This window comes from Agelaius phoeniceus, chromosome Z (assembly GCF_051311805.1).
Source record: "Agelaius phoeniceus isolate bAgePho1 chromosome Z, bAgePho1.hap1, whole genome shotgun sequence".
Classification (NCBI taxonomy): Eukaryota; Metazoa; Chordata; class Aves; order Passeriformes; family Icteridae; genus Agelaius; species Agelaius phoeniceus.
In genome coordinates, this window is record NC_135303.1 from 85840892 (window position 1) to 85859448 (window position 18557).

Consider the following 18557-nt stretch of genomic DNA (forward strand, 5'->3'; position numbering starts at 1 on the left):
AAAAAGACATAAGAATAAAGACATATTTGGGATGATACCAACGGTTCCTGTTGCTAATCTAGTCAAGTATCTTACACCAACATGTAGCAATTGTTTAAATTGAGAAGGTCAGCAAATACAGGTCTGTCCCGTTGTATGTACTCAGCTCCCTGCAACTCACAGCTATCAACTTACTGAATCAGGTGATTTATCCCTCCAACATCAAACTGGTCCTCCATGAATCTATCTAAACTCTTTTGAAATCATGTATATTTCTGTTCTGCAGACCACAAAGGAAAAAAGAATAGTTTAGCAATTCCATTATGTATCACGTTATCCTGTTTTAAATTTGGTATAGTCCTACAGTAATTGCTGTCTATGCCTATGTATTTCTGAATGTTCATGTCATGGAATGGAAAGGCCTAATCCCTGTATTGAGTCAAATCTCAATTTATTGCTATGAAATTGAGTTCTTGCTATGAGATGCAATCCATGCCTCAGAGGATTGTCTGAATTGATCTCAGAGCACTTGTTAAATATTTTAAATCTTTCAGTGATTCTTTTGCATTTAATACTTACAAGAACCATACCCCACTGCAAATAGGTCCTTGTACTTTGGATTCCTGTAATGAGAAAACATATATAAAATGGCATTTATTATTAACCATGTAGTTCCACAGCAATACACAGTGTTTCACACATTAACTTCAGAGTTCATTCTCACAGGACTCCACTCAGTCTGAGGGTTCTGCCCTTTGACCATATGCACTAATAAAGTTTGTGAGTAACTCATCCAAACTCATGATGCACAAAAAAGCAGAACATTAGAAGACCAAAACAGTAGATGAAAAGGATAAAAAGACAGACGTGTCAATCTCCAGCATTTCTTGGCTATCCATTTCATAATTTCAGGAAGTTTACTTTTAAAAATTAGATCTTTGAGGAAAGCAAAAAGGCAGGAATATATAGGTTTCCATCTTTCAGTGGAAAGAATTAAAGGATTTCTAAATCAATAAACTCACTTTCCCTACCTGTTATTAAATTATGAAAGATGCTTCCAGAGACAGCTATCAGTTCATAAATTCATGATCACAACCACAAATCAGGAAGGGAAATTCCCTTCTGACCCAGCTGGTGAACATTGTATTTCCTGTGGTAAATACTGGCAATGAGCAATTAGCCATCTACTATGTCTTCAAAAGTCCCTTTACTTGAAAAACATCAACTCTCTCTACAACCTCTGCTGTGGGTGGTAGATTGCTGCAGGTAGGATTTCCATGGGACAAAGATCAGTACTGTTGTTTATCCCTGAGCTCACACAGCACAACCAGTGGGGAACAATTCCATGAAATGAACATATGTGGAAATTATCTATGAGTATTTTCTCTGAATTGCTACTGTGAATTGATAAAATAAACCCACTTCTCTTTTAATTTCTCCTTTTTCATTTGGGCTAGTACCTAGGCATCCTAACGCTCTTGTTCTTTTCACTAAATGCATCATCACGGCTAAAAATGAGAGAATAAAAATTGAATTAGAAAAGCTTATTCCATAAAGCAATTTGGAGTAATTCTTCCAATTTCAGAGTCATCTTTCTCTTATCATTTTCTGGAGGCAAATTTAATAGCAGTATAAACTACCTATTAAAGATGCCTTTTCTCCCAATTTTGCTTCCCATTTTTACTGTTATCTGTAATTCTCACACAACTGCATGCGTGATACTCTCTTACATAATACCACAGTGGCTTGAAAGGCAGAAGATGGCAATCCTGCTCTGTCTCTCCACAGATTCTCCTTATCAAGGCACAAACATGCTCACACAAACAAGTAAGAAGAGGCCTAACTGCGGGGGAGCACAGGGCAGGGTCTGACTAGGTATGTCTCATGCTCAGTGCATGAACCAAGCCAGTTCTGAGGAGCATCAAGCGTGTTAAAAAGTGAAAGGACTCATTTGTGCTGGTGATAAGTGGGGTTTTTTTCACAGTAATAACCATAGCAATAATATCACAGAACAAAAGAGAGTAGATTTGCAAGTATCAGTGATCATTTCTGGATTGATCAAAATATGTGAAAGTGGACTGCAGGGCAAATGCCTACTGCAGTGAACTGTGCAAGATCCCAGTACAAAAATACCTGTCTTGTCTGGAGGGGAAGCCCTTGCGTGGGGTGTGGCTCAGGTCACTTGGTCTGCTCAGCCTGGAGAACCCGAGACTGAGGGGAGACCTCACTGCACTCAAAATGTCATTGTGAGGAGGAGGGGCAGACACTGATCTCTTCTCCATGATGAGCAGTGACAGAAGCCAAGGGAATGGCATCAAAAACTGCATCAGGAGAGAGCTACATTCAATCTTATAAAAAGGTTCTTCACCCAGAGGGTGGATGGGCACAAGAACAGGCTCCCCAGGGAAGTGGTCACAGCACCAAGTCTGACAGAGCTCAAGAAGTGTTTGGTCAGCACTCAAGTACATAGCTGGAATTTTGGGGCTGTCCTATGCAGGGCTGATTCCTACAGCATACTGTTCAGAGATATGACACATCTATCCCAGCTTTTCCAAGAAAGGACTTTTCTTTGCCCTGTCAACCATGCTCACTTTTCCCCAATGATGCACAGAGTCTCCTCTGCCTTCAGTTTCTGCTGAAGGGCACAAGCCAGTCACATTCAGCCTTACACAATCTTCTCTGCAACCAAAAGCACCGGGCACGTTTCAGTGCTGCCCAAGCAGCTGACTGTAACAAATCAAACCCGTGTTCCCAGAGAAATCAGCCCTGCCTCATAAGATCCCTTTACATTCCATTCCAGTCCACTCCCCAGTGCAACAGTCGAGATTAAGTTTGGAATGAAGAGACTTACCAGGAGAGGGCAGTAACTGCAAGTTTCTTGGTTTTTTGATACTGGAACTTCCAGAGTGGGAGGAGGGTTCCTTTCTGGCCTCTGTATTCATCTGATGCATCCTCAAAATATTTAAAATCTAAACAAAAAAAAAATCAAGGAAAGGTCCCAGTACATAAATCAGAAATAAATCAGCACAGTTCAATGTCAGGGAAGCTTTAAAAGACAATCTGTTATCCTCACAGCCTCTGCACAACCAAATTGTCAGTGTAAAATCTGTCTCAATTCTTAAGTCCTGACTCCAAACCAGCAACTCAGCCCTTTAAATGCATTTTAACAAGCCCTCTCACACATAGGAAAAATAAAAATCAAACTGATAATCAGCAGACAAAAATTAACAAGAAAATAGAAGCTCTGAGCAAGGTGTGACCTCAGGCCACTCCCAGAGCTGGACATGGCTCTTCAGGAGGAAGCTGAGCGGATGCAGCAAAATTACTTTTGTAAAATGACATCAAGACTGAGCACATTGCCATGGCTGGTATGTGAGCAGGGATCAGCTCTGCTGTGGCTGCTGTCATAGCACCTGCATCCAGGAGTGAAGTACCTGCTGAGGGAGGGAAGTGCTGCAGGGGGGGCAGTGCTCACCAGACCTGCTGTCCCCAGCCAGCTCAGAGCAGGGCTAATGTGCCATGGTCTTTGCTTGCCCATGGTCTGATGTGCTATTTGCCTTGTGTGAGTCAGCAGGTTCCTAGACCTGCTCGTTTTACTTCTGTTTTTCTACTCTGTTCTGTCCTGTCCTGTCCTTGCTGTGGCTGTAGGTACTTGTCTGCAGGACTGACACTTGAGACTTGAGTTAGAAGCACCTCTCAGTGGGCCATACCTTGTGCAATGTCATCATATGTGTTCAGGTTCACCATCCGTTCCGCTATTTTAGCAGCCTTTGCAACCATGCTTAGAGAATCGACGTGCTGAAGAGAAAAGAAAGGAAAACATATTTCCTGTCTGTTTACAGGTGCCTCAGACCTCATGTGACTGAAAAACCTGAATCCTTTGATCTTGAATACAGATTAATTTTAAATATGTCATACAATAACCTAATGATACAAGCACTTGAAAAAATGTAATGGCTTTATTATAAATTTAGCAAGATACCATCCACAGCTGAGCTGCAGTAACTTCAGTGTTTGTTCCTGATTTAGCTCAATACAGGTAATTACCTCTAAAGGTAGATAAGAGTCTTGTCTTTCAATGTAACTCCTGACAGGATGACCTAAAAGGACACAGATGATTCCTACCCCATCTCACTGTGTAACAGTTCATCAGATTTGGTGATGAAATCAGAGGGGTTTGGTCATGCATGAGCACTCTCTCATCTCTACCTGGAGAGCTCTAAGGTCTCATGCATTAAGGAAATGTCACAGGATTTAGGAGTCCTTCAGTCAATCACTGGGTGATTCCAACCTGATCCATTCACACATCCATGGACAAGTAGAGAAAAGAGAGCCCAGCAGGGGCTGTTTGTCTGTCAGCAGGTGGGTGGTTCATATGCTTATCTCATAGAGCCCTCTGGATGATCAGCATACCTTACTGAACTCCATTCTCAACTATTTTTTGTGAGTGTGCTCTCTATACTCTGTGTGTATGTGTGACCACTAGTGAAATCCAAACTGGACTAACTAAAAAGAAGGACAAGAAGCCTGGGTGCTAGCAGTGGGAAGGACAAAGCTTGGAAGTCCACAGTGCTGAACTATATAAGTAAGTCATCACAGCTCTGTGCAATGCCAAGGCATATACAAAGTGCTCTGAGAGCTTGCTGCTCCAAGTACCTGAATCCCCATCCACTACTGCTGCCCCAAAGCCCCACCAGTGTTTCAAAGCCTTTAATCTTCAAGCCCCAGCTATGAACTGATGGCAGCCAGCACAGTAAGATTCCCTTCATAGTGACAACATTGGGAAGAAACATGCCATCCTTGACACAGCTCAGAGAGTGCCCTGAATATGGAAAGAAAAAGTGAAATGGGTTGACCAAACTACACCACACAGTCACAGTCAGAACCAGGAACGTGACTTCAGATTTTGCCTGTCCCTCTGCTTCTTTCCTGGGCTCTGCAGAGACTCAAGGGAGATTGAGTCTCATTCAAACAGCACAAAATTAATAGGGATACACAGAGATGAGAGGACAAAAGAGAAAAAAGAATTCTATAAACTGTTACATTTTTTATAAATCCATGGTTTGCTTACACCTCCAGTAATGTGTGCAGTCCTCTTTTCCTAGAAAAAAATTAAGTAGAACTTGAAACCAAGTTCAGAGAAAGGCAGCAGATCAAGGCAGGAGATTCTTCCCCTCAGCTCCACTCTGGTGAGACCCACCTGGAGCATCCAGCTCTGGGTTCCCAGCACAGGAATGACATGGAACTGCTGGAGTGAGTCCAGAAGAGGCCATGAATTTGATCAGGGCCTGGAGCCCCTCTTCTATGGAGACGGGCTGAGAGAATTGGGGTTGTTCAGCCTGGAGAAGAGAAGGCTCTGAGGAGACCCTAAAGCACCTTCCAGTCCCTAAAAAGAACCTACACAAAATACCGGGAAGGACTATTCATCAGGAAGTATAGTGACAGGGTGAGGAACACCTGTTTTAAAATGAAAGAGGGTAGATTTGGATCAAATATTAGGAAAAAATTCTCTACTGTGAGTGTGTTGAGGCACTGGCACAGGTTGTCCAGAGAAGCTGTGGATGTCCCAGCCCTGGAAGTGTTCAAGGCCAGATTGGACAGGGCTTTGTGCAACCTGGTCTAGAGGAAGGTGTTCCTGACAGTGGTACAGTGCTCAGAATGAGATGATCTTTAAGGTCCCTTCCAACCCCAAATCATTCTATTAATTTATTATATGATTCCACAAATTTTATTTTTGGGGAGTGTCAGCGGAAAGCAGACTAAAAATTAAAAAGAAATAAAACAAAAAACAAAACAACCTTGTAAATGCAGAAACAATATATTATTCAACTGGGTTTTTTTTCTGCAAAGCAGGAAACTCTCATGAAAATCTCAGGAAACTCATGAATCCAAAAAGTTTTAAGTCAGCTTTTCTGTCAGGTAGCTATCCTGTTAACAACACATCTATGACTACATTTTTGACATTATAAGTGGATAAGAGTAAGTTATTTTCTCTTTGTATCCTGTCCTGTTTCAGATTTTATTTATTCTGTATGCTGCTGAAATAAATCTTCAGAGGAAGTGCTAGGCCTAATTTCTCCTTCTTTAAAAAAAATTCTTTTTGAAACACACTTTTCCACCTTAGGCCAATTCTGAGCTAGCTAGCCAAATGCAAGGAGAGCTCATAGGATACCAGGTTTGCTTTTTTTATTTCTGTGCATAACTTATTTTTAGAACAGCAATAATGTTAGTTGAATCATATGTAAAATGGATAATGGGCTAATACTTCAGAAAAAAATGTCTGGGTCTTGCTCTGTAATTCCTTATCACTAGCTGCCTCATACTTGCCTCTCAGCCGCTGGCCAGTTGCAACGTGTGGCTCCCATAAACTGAAGCATGAAAAAAAGCTTCTACTGGTGTGTAACTGCATATCCAGGAGGCAAACCCCACCCTGAAATCAGTGCAATATCCACTCATACCTCTAGCAATGTATGTGCTATGACTAGAAGAGCCCCTTGTTTGCAAAGAAAGAAGCACAGTACGGGGCTACTGTCATTGTTGCCCAGCCAACACCTGAATACAAACACCAACTGTAAATTCCAAATAAAGGCCCCCAGCTCAAATCATGTCAAGCAATTATTAATTCCATAAGTGTACTCATCTCTTCATTTTCACTCTTTGCTTTTAATTCTGATAAACTGCAAACAGAAAATTGAAGACCGGGGAGTCGATAACAATTCTTGCACTCTTTAGGATGACCAGGAACAGGTGAACAATAATGTGAAAGTTAATTGCATTCTAAATTCACCTGTTACATGAAAAATTATAGTAGCCATCATCCAAGAGCTTCCAAGTGATATTTGTGACCCTGTGGCCTGTCTCACCAGGCACATCTCAGACAGGTATAATGCTATTATGAGATAAACAAGTGAGACAGAACCTCACATGATTCAGAAATGCACGTTTCTCCGTTAAATATAAATTTTGTTTGGACTTCTTATGACAATGATCAACCACCTCTCACTGCAGAAAATTCCTGCTTTGATTTCCTATTTTAATTAATTTAATTTCTATTTTAATTTTTATTTTTCTAATTGGTTGACATCATCAGTATTTCTGTTGACACTCTCCTCTTCCTTAGTAACCCTCTTTCTCTCTCTGTTATCCAAATCAGAGTCCCTACCTACCTTTGCAATAACAGATAAATATACTAAAATTTTCTAGTGTTGTGAATTCAAGCTTTCGATTTCTTATGATATTTTACATATCTATGTAGTTTTGCAATCATTGAAAAGTGATGATCAAAATCACATATCCCTGCCTGAAAAGGTATCAGCTCACCTTACATAACATAAATATCTTCTCTACTATTCATCACAGGGTAAATTCCAACAGTGGACTTGTCTCTCATTACAGCTCCCCAACCAACATGGAGTTGCTGGAGAAACACACTCATGTTTGTCTCTCTCATTACAGACTATAAACCTGCTCCTTACCAAAGATTGTTTTGATACTCCAATATGAAGTCTTCCACTCCACCAGTCCCTCTCACAACCTTTCTGGTCTATCTAATAATTGCCTAATGGCACTATAGCAATAGTTTTGCTATTGCTAAACAGAATTCCAGCTAGATTACCTTTCCTCTACTTTGCTTGTTCAAGGAAAACACAACTTGCTTTTCATTAAAGAAAGAGATGAGATTATTTGGACACAGCCTGCCTTTAGTAAATATGTGCTATTTTATTCCATTTCATATTTAATCCCTGTTCTGTATTTTTTTCCTCCTCATTAACTCTGTTGCCTTGTGTGCTGGTAAAGGTCAGACTGATGGTATTGTTTTTACCTCTCTTGCATACATGTCTTTGTTATGGTCTAATCACATTGCTCCACCACTCTTTGCATAGATACATTCAAAATCCTTAATGCCAGACTTGTGTTTTCATACCTTGCCATTTAAGGGTGAGAGGAGCAAGCCTGCACCAATTGCATCAAGCTCTTTGCATTTTGCTTCTCCCTCAAATACTGTCATTTCTAAGTTCATTCAAGAACATAAGGAGGGTTATGGATCTGACCAAGCATCTCTGGGTCAGAACTGTGGAATCACAGAATCATTTGGGTTGAAAAAGACTTTTAAGATCGAGTATCCTCCCTGTAATCAGAGTCATAAACAGATGGTACAGGAACAGAAAGAGCAGGACAGGCAGATACAACACTTCTGTCTAGTTATCTCTGCTTCCAGATATTTTCAGCTCAGAAAATTTAATATCATTCCACTTTGGTATTCTGTGTTATCCATGGAATGTGTACTGCCTTGATTAAATACTGAGGAAAAGTTCCAAAAGTTGTATCACTGCTATTAGATGTAGCACACCCTTTCCCCTCTAGTTCCATTTGAGTGAGAGGCACATGGAGAGATTTCTAGGAGTTCCCCATTACAGCCTCCAGTCAAATATTTTCTATTATTCCAACTTCTATTCCCCCACACATCTTTATAAAATTCTCACCCTCCCTTCTGTTGAAATTCTTGGTTATCTCCCTTCCTTTCCTGTTGGCTGCCTCTATTGTCTGTTTTGCTAAACCATGTCTTTCTTGCTTTTCCTAGCAAGAAAGCTGCAATGCTTAGCTTCATTTTACTTCTCTTCCCCCAGCAAGAAACTTCTGTCAAGAACTGCCAAGGTTCTCCTCTCTTTCCTTCCCCTCCCCTCTTTTCTTCTCTGCTTTTCCAGTCATGCACTCCTTTGACCTCTTATTCAGTACCAGTACTGTTTTCTCTCTCTTTTCATTCACTACATTTTTAAATCCTCATTTAACTCCTACCATCATCTCCAGCTGTGGCTCTAGTTCTTGGATCTTCTCTTTCATGGCCTCCTACCATAGCAACAGCTTCCATGAGAGACCCACCTGTGGTAATAGCCAATTTCATCTTCTTCTTTCCCTTGGGTTAAATCTGGTGCTATCTCAGTAGCTATCATAGTTTTTTCTTGCTAATACTTAGCCTGACCAAAACAATGTTAGAAATTAATTGTGGCTTCTAGCCATTGCAGCTTGATCCAGATCAGCCATGTCTCCTGCTTGATGTTCCACAGTTCCCTTCAGCAATGACCAAGCACAGTTTGGCCTTAAAAAGCACTCAGCTGGAAAAGCTCTGCTTTAATTAGCATAGTGTAACATATGTAATGTGTGAGTTAGCAGCTCTACAAATCTTACTTCTCCATTTGCTGACTTGAGGCCAGAAATACAGATTCTGATGCCATCAGCCTTTAATTTCCATACATCTATATCTGAACAGATATATTAACTGTTTTAAGTCTGATTTGAGCCTTGGAGTTCTTCAAGTTGCATTTTTCCCAGTTAATGAGAGAAGAATTCATCAGGTTTTTCATACACTTCAGGTTGATTGATCAGCCTTACAGAGGACCTCAGTTTGGGTCTGAGGTCCCTTTAGCTCTGCATAAAGAAGCATTTCCTTTCACTTATTCAGTGCATCAACTTTTTGGTTTCCCTTCAAGTCCCCTGGAATGTGTTAAGTGTGAAAAACAAAACACCAAAGGGACAGATAGCATGAGTGACTGGATTTCAATTTCCCACTGTTGTCAGCAGAGTGGGCAGCAGGTGCTTTACAATATGGTTTCACTTTATTTTCATTTAGCTTTTAGCAGTCCACCCTTTAAGCCTGTAATTGCAATGTTGACTTGAGGCTTAATTCTCCAAAACATACACAGGTGAAAGGTTTACTGGTTTTCAAAAGGACAGTGAATTTCCAAGGCACAATTCACAGGAAGAAGCCTATCAGAACATGTTCCTGGTCTGTTTATACTGTAAGGTTTATGCTGGCACAGTGCTGCCTTGTGGCTAAACCAGCCAAATCCTCTGCAGTTGTATTGGCCATATGGTAGGAAAGAGCTAAAGCCAGTTTCAGGAGTCAGCTCTTATTAAACACACACACACACACACACACATTATCTATCTATCTATCTATCTATCTATCTATCTATCTATCTATCTATCTATCTATCTATCTATCTATCTATATCTTTATCTTATGTTGATATGTCTACACCTATTCTAGGAGAAAGTTATGAACTGATTTCCATGATTCTGTATTATAATTCTCAGGGTATCTTGCTCCAGTCATTAAAGAAATTATTTCAGTTTGCCTTCTAAATTGTTTACCTTAGACTGGGGAAGAAAGAACCAGCCAATTAAACCATAATAGAAACTTCCTGAACCCCTTGAAAACATTTTGGAACATGAAGAAGATCTTTCAGGGTTGCCATATTGTCCTATACATTGTACACTTGGTGTTTGAAGTGGGATAATATTTTTAAGACAGGGATACTGTCACTTTGATAGAATGAACTGTCGTTCACACAAGGTACTCCTAGGTTACTCCTGAATCTGGATTAGGAGTCAGTATCACTCTCACAGCAAGGTCACAGCATCAGGTCAGGGCATGGCATGTGTTAGTACACCTGATATTCTGAGAAGCATGCCACTTAGGTATCTATAATTAGAAAATGTATAAATTGTAATTCAATAAAATTATTCAAAATTAAAATTAAAAAATAGTGAGAAGTGTTTTACTACAGTGCTGTATTTTGAAATATTCATAAATTTCAGTGCTTTTCAGATTGAAACATTGTATGTAAAACCATCATCCCTTACAACTCTTTGAAAAATCACAGGCTGTTTCTACCTAGTTCATTCTTTTATCTCTCACATAATAATCAAAAATGTGAAACAAACACAGTGCACAAAACCCAAGAGCTATATATCTCACTTGGAAATCTGGTTTGAAAATAAGATTATGCAAAATCAAAATCCTGTTTTATACAGCACAACAGAAATCCTGTTTTGGGAATTCAATTTCTAGCAAAAACTAACTTTTGCATTTCCTAAAGGTGTTTTTTGCCTCCTAAGACAACAAGCTACACAGCCAACATGATTTACTTTGACCTGACTTGCTCTACAGATGCACCCACCAGCACTTTGAACAACCTTTTCCCCACATTGTGAAACATACCGGTGGCTCCACAACGGATAACTTTCTTCCAGTTTTCTGATCTTCTTTCTTTACTGCCGCAGGTTTTGCTTTTTCTTTCTCTTTTGCCTTTTCCATTCTCTCAAGTTCCTCCATATAGGAATCATAGATAAACCACTGAGGGACAGACAGAGGCAGGATTTACCAAGACCTGATCATATTCCTGAGAACAGCCAACTACACCAACACAAAAAATATGAGAGTCATCACAACAGTTCAACTGCTCCTGGAATTAGCTGAACATCTGTCTTCTTACACAAAAAGTGAAGACTGAAGGTCCAGGATTTTTCAAGAATGATGGAGCATGTCTTATTTTAAGAACATTACATCATTCTTAATAATTTTTTTCCTCCAACACTCTACTTGCTTATTTGACTCTGTCTGTACCTTTATTTTTGCAGGACTTTGTGTTTGGCTAATTCACCAGTGTTTAACAGGAAACATGCATTAAACATTTGCTTTATGACATTTCTCATGTGGTGTTGGAAAATTAAATTGTAGAAGCTTAACACAATTTAAATTTGGACTCCAACTCTGCAGCATATGATCAAATGGAAACTGAGAGCAGTTTTACATCTTCTGCTATGCCACATGCCACACATGTCTTACTTGAGTAATCCAAAAGTAACTTCTCTTAAGGATTATTCATTAGTATTGAAATCCTAGTATTGTATCTGAGGCCAGTATTTTTCTTTCAGGACAAAACAAAAGGCAATCTGACATATTAGCTTAGGATAGGGAGTATGATTCAAATATAGACTATAGACTAGAACATTGAAATAAAGATAGCAGAACTCTTTAGGAAAAAAAAAAAAACCCAAACTGTATTGTGTTGTAAATTTGCAGAAATAAAATGGAAAGATGTTCCAAACATCGGGGAAAGGACAAAGAAGATGAGACAAGTATGAGAAGGGGTAGAACAGAAAAGTTTGGAATATGAGATTGTGAACATAAGGAAGAACATAAAGGAAAAAGAGCTGAGGGGAAAAAAGAGTTTCTATAAAAACACTATTTTAGACCCACTGAAAATTTCAACAATACAAAAAGAAATCAAAGGAAAACCTTTCCTCTAAGCTTTCAAACATTTAATGCAAAATCTTAGTCAGGGGCTAATTATCTTAAAGATCTGTGTTCTAAGTCTCGGGGCATCTCACTATAAGGAAAAAATTGGAAGAAAACTCCAGCTGGAGGGAAGGAAGATCTCAAGCCAATTACTCTGTAATTTCAGGCTCAGGAATAGAATAGATTACAGTTTTTAACCTGACAGAGATACTTCCATTCCCTTCCTATCATTTTCCTATACCAGCATTTTTTAAATTGCTGCCATTATGTTACAGTGTCTTCTCCCGTTCCTCTACTCACTGGTACTCAAACGGTGTTTTCAATACCAGTTTGATACACTAGTTTGAAACAATGTTTATATCTGTGACAAGCACAATTACATTTCACAAATATCTGAGAATTAATCAGAAGACTTGGCTGATTCCCTTTCCACTGAAAGACACAACATATTTCTTGTGTGAAATTTCATCCAAAATAGTTTATTTTACATTTTTAAGGGATGCAGAAAAAGCTACAGAGCCTTTCATCATGAATAGATAGGCACATTTCTGCTACATAAAGCAGAGTTAAGACTCTTGCAACAGTCCCTTTTGCTGTAGTTCTCACTTGGTTCAGCTTCAGGCTTTAGAAACCTGCTTTTGCATACTGCTAAACTTAGAGTAAAAACCCAAGTGCTGCATATGCCAAATTCCTAACAATACTCCAAGAGAGAGCTATATCCCTAGAGGAGCCAGTACCCTGCAGGCTGCAGCCCACCTCTTCTTGAATCCAAAACTCTTCTCACCCTGTGGTTTCCTCATTCCCACTCACTTAAGACTGTCTAAAGCAGACAGGTCAGGGTGGCTGGCAAAAAATAAACCAGTGAAAAGCATCTAAACTGAGACACTGAACCTTAGAAATATAAACCATGAGCAAGTTCACCCATTAAGGCAGAAGAGAGCGTCATACTAGTTTGCTGTCAAAGTCAAATGGGAGACCAAAGCCACAGTAAAGGAATTCATTCCACTGCAAGGAATGTAAACACAATAATTCGGTTTTAACTGTCTCACACCTCAATTTCCAAAATATAGTCTAAAATAACTTTAAAGATAAAAAGGAGATAGATATAGATATACATTTACCTGGTTAACATTTTCTGAGAAAGTTTCAAAAGGTGCAGGGTCAGTTTGCAATCCTTTTTCCTGAAAAAAGAAAAAGCTTGAAGAAGCATAATCTCAGCATTGAAGCTCTCTGCAGTACCACAGTCTAGTTGTGGAAACAATCTGTATGAATAACTTGATATCCAAATGACTCCTAGGGCAATGTACAACATTGTTGGTGATTGTGCAACTATAAAAAGATTTTGTTGTGAGCCAAAAGAATGTTCACAAGAGCTTTTGATTTTTTCCCACATACTTCAAATATTTCAGCAGTTAATTTTGAAGGAATTCAAATGGGCTTTTTTCACCTCTATAATTTGAAATGTTCTGGTACCAATTCTGGTATCAGTTATGACATCCTACCAAATTTGAGAAGTTTTGTTCTATATATTAAAAAGCCAGTTGGATACAACAATCAGAACAAAAGAATTGAACACAGTCAATCCTTCTGATGCTACTGAAATAATATTTTTACCATTCTTACATCAACATTCTGAAATAAATCAATATATTTCTATGAAACGTTCCATTAAAAGAACCGCATCTTCTTTCAAAAAACTGTTGTATCAGAAAAATTTTAAGAAGCTGCCTGTAGCATTTCACTGACCTCCGAAATTAAGACATCTCAGAGGTGGAAACTGCACATCTAGTACAGCACATAAAAGTATTATGCAGCTATTTAAGGTCTATATTCTGCTCTCAAAGCAGAATCCTACAGAGACACACAAGCTTCTTCCAATAAAATCATTGGGAAGAAGAGAATATTCAGATCTGGGAAAAAGAAATAAGAAATTCCACAGCTTCCACTGAGATTTTTGAAAGATGCAGAATCTAAGCTCAAACTTCATAGCAAGCACCCCACTGCTGGACAAGCTCTCCTGAGATCTGTCTCCAGCAGCACAGTAACTCATATATCTCTCTGAGTCCTTCATATGTAAAGACATCTAACCCTAGGTGTAATGGCTGTAAGACAACAGACAGGCTCTTTGGGGAAATATACACTCCAATTGTAGCAAGGAAAACAAAATAATTTTATCTCTGAAACTTGTATACCTGGTGTAGGAAACTCCTTTTTGAGCACTCTGTCAGGAGCCAACATCACCAGGATTGCCCAGTCAGAAGGCCCCATGAAAACATGCTCACAGGGAATGGCTGTAGGTTCAGCAAAAAGCTTAGGGAAGGAACATAAGGATTTGGGTCTCTACTTATTGGAAAGTGCATGCAGAGTGGGAGGGAGATGTACCATGTACAAAAAGTACAGATTTGTCACACTTACATAAGTTTGTTACTCTAGTACCCATGCTTAATACAAGCCCAAACACATTTGTCCTTGAGATTATATCTTATCTATTATATCTCTGCTCCATTAACAAGAATTGAAGTACAAAACTATACAATATACAGTGACAAACAGAAATTGCTTTCACACATTCCAAGTACTCAGCTGCTACCCTAACGTTGCTCCGTACATTTTCAGATGAGAAAATAGACTTGAGAAATATATCCAAGTAGAGGCTTAAGGTTTTACAGTAGCATCAAAACTTTTTGTAGGCTGTTCAAGAGTTCATGAGGCAAGAAATTTTCTGTCACCATTGTCACTAGACCAAACGTTTTACAACAGTACAACCACTATACCTTTTTTCCTAATAGTATCGATAGATCACAGGATATGATACAAACACAGGTGATCTACATGCCCTCTCAAAGGAAAGATCCTCCAAGTCACTGAAGGAAACAGCAACATACCCGCAGAGGATAGTGGTATGTAGTTGAACCTCTCTCAATGAAGTTGAACTGGTTTGCAAGCTTCCTTTCTGGTGGTTTTTGGGGAGGAGGCTCTTCCTCTGCTGCCTCAGCTGTTTCAGCTTCTTGTTCCCCTTCTCCCCCTCCTTCTCCTCCTCCCTCTCCCTCTCCCTCTCCTTTAGCCTGCAAGAAAAAACAGCAGTGACTTCACCCTGAGAGAATCAGTCATCTCCTTCCTTCTTCTCAGACTGCTGGTTTCTGCTGCCTAGTGAAGGAGACTGTAACTGAAGATTAAATATTTAAGATGCAAATTAGGAGACTTCCAGCACTCAGATCAATGAGATTCTGAAATTATATCTGAATGGGAAAATATACATTCAGGGACTGAAATTACTTTAAAACCTGACATAAGAGAGATACCTGACATGAGAGAGATAATATAGCACAGTTGCCTTTGGTAAAATGGACTCAGGGACCCCAAGATTTTGTTAGAGTCCCATTACCCTGTGTTTTCATTTCCTTGCAAGACAACGAGTTTCACCTGAAACTCTGACACTGTGGGTTCTGACACCATGTGGATAAGAACAGACATTCACAGGCTACTCCTTTCCTATCAGCCTTTAAATCGAGCCACTACTTCATTCATTCAGTTAAGTCTTAATCACCTCTCCAGATTTTTGTTTTTCACCAATGGACATACTGTCCAGGAAGATTCTAGATCCCAGCACATTATACTTTATTTTTATATAATATCTGGATAAGGACAGATATCTGGTATCATCTCCTTGTTTACCTTCTATATCTGAAAAATGGCAGCAGGACCACAGCGGCCCAGGAGAACATGGAAGTTCTCACCTACAGTACTGACATCTCAGACATAAAATAATCAATCACAGAAGCAAACCCATTTTATAGTAATGTAATTTAAAAGCTAATGCTAAAAATAAAATGGACAGCTCTTAGCTGGCTATAGAGAATTACCTCAGCTTCTTCTGTGGGTTCCTCATCTTTAGTCTCTGCCTCTTCAGTTGGCTCAGCAGCAGCCTCCACAGGAGCCTTTTCCTCCTCAGCAGGAGTCTCTTCTGATGACAGAAAGGATAAATGAATGAGCCCAGAATAACAGGACATCATATCCAATATTCTACAGATCCTCTGTCTTCTGGAGCATAGATGTACGTATGTACCCTTTTGTAATTCTGTATCACTAGACAACACAGTAACAAATCCCCACTTTGGAGATCAATTGTTTGCTCAAAGCCCCAAAAGGTCACAAGGGTATTTCTAGAATTCATCTGCAGTACTCCTGGATTAACTGGAATAAAAAAATAAATGTTTTAACTCAGAGCAAATTTCTGTAACCCTTCTGATCTGAGTAACTCTGTTTCTGGGTATCACTTCAGCTCCAGACCTTTCTATCCTCCAGAATTTTCTGCAGTTTGTACAACTACTAAGAATGTTTTCAAAGCACACAGAAGTTATAACGTGGTTGTTCTTATTTATATGGATAAAAATTAATATACTAGTCTTGTTTGACAATGATGGATATCTACATTCCAATCTTAGCCTTGACTGTGTAGCCATGCTAGCATAGAGCCACTTGAAACTAATTGGTTTGGAATCTATGAAAAGCACTGCCAAAAATCCATGATTTCATGGCATTGAAGATCCCATTAAACACTTTGCCCTACTTCAAATCATCATACATAGTTTGTTAATTGTAAAATAAAGGAGGCACAGACCCTCAGAAACTCCAAGCAAAAACTATTCTCAGGAGTTTACCCAGTGTTATCATTGTGCCTGCAGTTACCATTTTGACAGAACACTCATTGTGACAGAAATTCTCCCATCACAAACAGCAGAAATACAACAAAATCACTAGACAGTACATCATTCCCTGCTGAAAATTCAAACCTAGAACTCTTTACTAACAACAGAGCTTTCAGTATCTGGTTAACGCATCTTTTTGTCTGAACACTAAGTGTGTTGATAGTAGCTCAGATCAAAGGTCCAAGTAGTTCAGGGTTTTGTATATCACATTGTCTGAAAGTATATGTCTTGGTGAGAATTGAAGAATTGGTCATGCATGTGATAGTTTCCTGAAAAATCACCCAGATTCCAAACATTTCTGCTTTAATACTTTAAATCATGTCTGAAACTTTCAAAATAGGCTAGGTAGTTTAGACATGTATGTCCAACTAGTGGTAGTTAAAGATGTTTAAAAGGCACTAAATAACTTGGAAAATTTCAGTGTTAGCATTCAAATGGCTCAAAAAACACACGCTATTTTCTAGACTGCAGCAAACATCTGGCTGCTTATTTTTCTAATTTTGATTGCCAACAGGCAGGCAAGCCCAAGTAGGAGCAGTTTAATTCTGTGGTAATGCAGCATGATCATTCCATCGTGTTGAATAAGAGGAACTAGTGCCTATCTGAAAATTATCGTGGTATCAGACAATAAAGCTACCTGCTTCAGTGCATGATCTGATACTCTGGCGTCTGCCTTCATCTGAATCTTTGTGTATCAAATATCCATTCAAAGTGAAGTGAACGGCTGTATGATCCATATCGTCCACTAGCTTGTATGCTCGTTCCTACAAAAGTAAAACCCAACAAAATCATAGAATCATAGAATCCTGGAATGGAATGGAATGGTTTAGGCTGGAAGGAATCTTAAAGAACATCTTGTTGAAACCTCCCTGCCTTGGGCAAGGACACCTTCCCCTAGCCCAGGTTGCTTAAAGCCCCATCCAACCTGGCTTTGAACACTCTCAGGGTTGCAGAATCCATAATTTTTCTGGACAACCTGTTCCAGTGCCTCACTATCTTCACAGTAAAGAACAGCTTAATCTGTATAATTTAGTTTTTAGCTGCACCTAAAAGCAAACACAAGCCACCAAAGAACACAGATGTTTCAACAGTTCAATTACTTTGATTTGCTTACCATGTCAATCACAGCATACCACTGAGCTCACTTCAGTCATTGTGGAGAATTTGAAGATACGGATTACTGATCACCTGTCTATATACCATAAATAAGGAAAGCTTCAGCTCCAAATGGAAGAGAAGGGCTTTTTTTTATTATTCCACAAGACTGATTTCCTTTCTCTGGAATCTTGCGATGGTTGGTCGAACAAGTACAGTAGCACAGAAGTGAGACAGACATGGGAATATTTTACTTGGTTTTCTCTTCTCTTAGGTGTTGGTTTTGACAGGGATAATATTCTTTACAGTAGCTACTGTACTTTGGGACTGTATTTTGGATTTGTGCTGAAAACAGTGCTGATATCACAGGGATGTTTTGGTTATTGCTAAGCAGCATTTGCACAGTTCTGTTCCCCAACCCATCTCATCATTAACTCACCCATCTGACTCCAAGGATATTCCATACCATATGGAATGCTTAGCATATAAATCTGGGGGAAAAAGAATGCTGGGTGGAAGAATAAGAATGAGGGGAGGGAATGTTTGGAATGACGGTGTGTATCTTACCAAGTAACCATTAAGTGACATGGAGCCCTGCTTTCCTAGAGATTGCTGAACATCTGCTTCAAGTGGTGAACTAATTCCTTGTTTAGCTTTGTACAGCTTTTGCTTTCCCTATTAAACTGTCTCCA

At 39.3% G+C, this 18557-nt stretch overlaps 1 protein-coding gene across 1 annotated transcript in view; it reads right to left on the reverse strand.

The window, feature by feature from the left end:
* DNAI1 (dynein axonemal intermediate chain 1) overlaps window positions 1-18557 on the reverse strand; it is a 137963-nt gene that overhangs the window by 103507 nt on the left and 15899 nt on the right. The window contains exons 5-12 of the mRNA XM_077171822.1: window positions 17408-17534; window positions 15925-16025; window positions 14947-15126; window positions 13183-13242; window positions 10982-11116; window positions 3690-3777; window positions 2831-2948; window positions 559-602 (exon numbers count right to left, since the gene is read on the reverse strand). Coding sequence (XP_077027937.1) covers window positions 559-602; window positions 2831-2948; window positions 3690-3777; window positions 10982-11116; window positions 13183-13242; window positions 14947-15126; window positions 15925-16025; window positions 17408-17534 — 853 coding nt within the window. The remainder of the gene's footprint in view (window positions 1-558; window positions 603-2830; window positions 2949-3689; window positions 3778-10981; window positions 11117-13182; window positions 13243-14946; window positions 15127-15924; window positions 16026-17407; window positions 17535-18557) is intronic.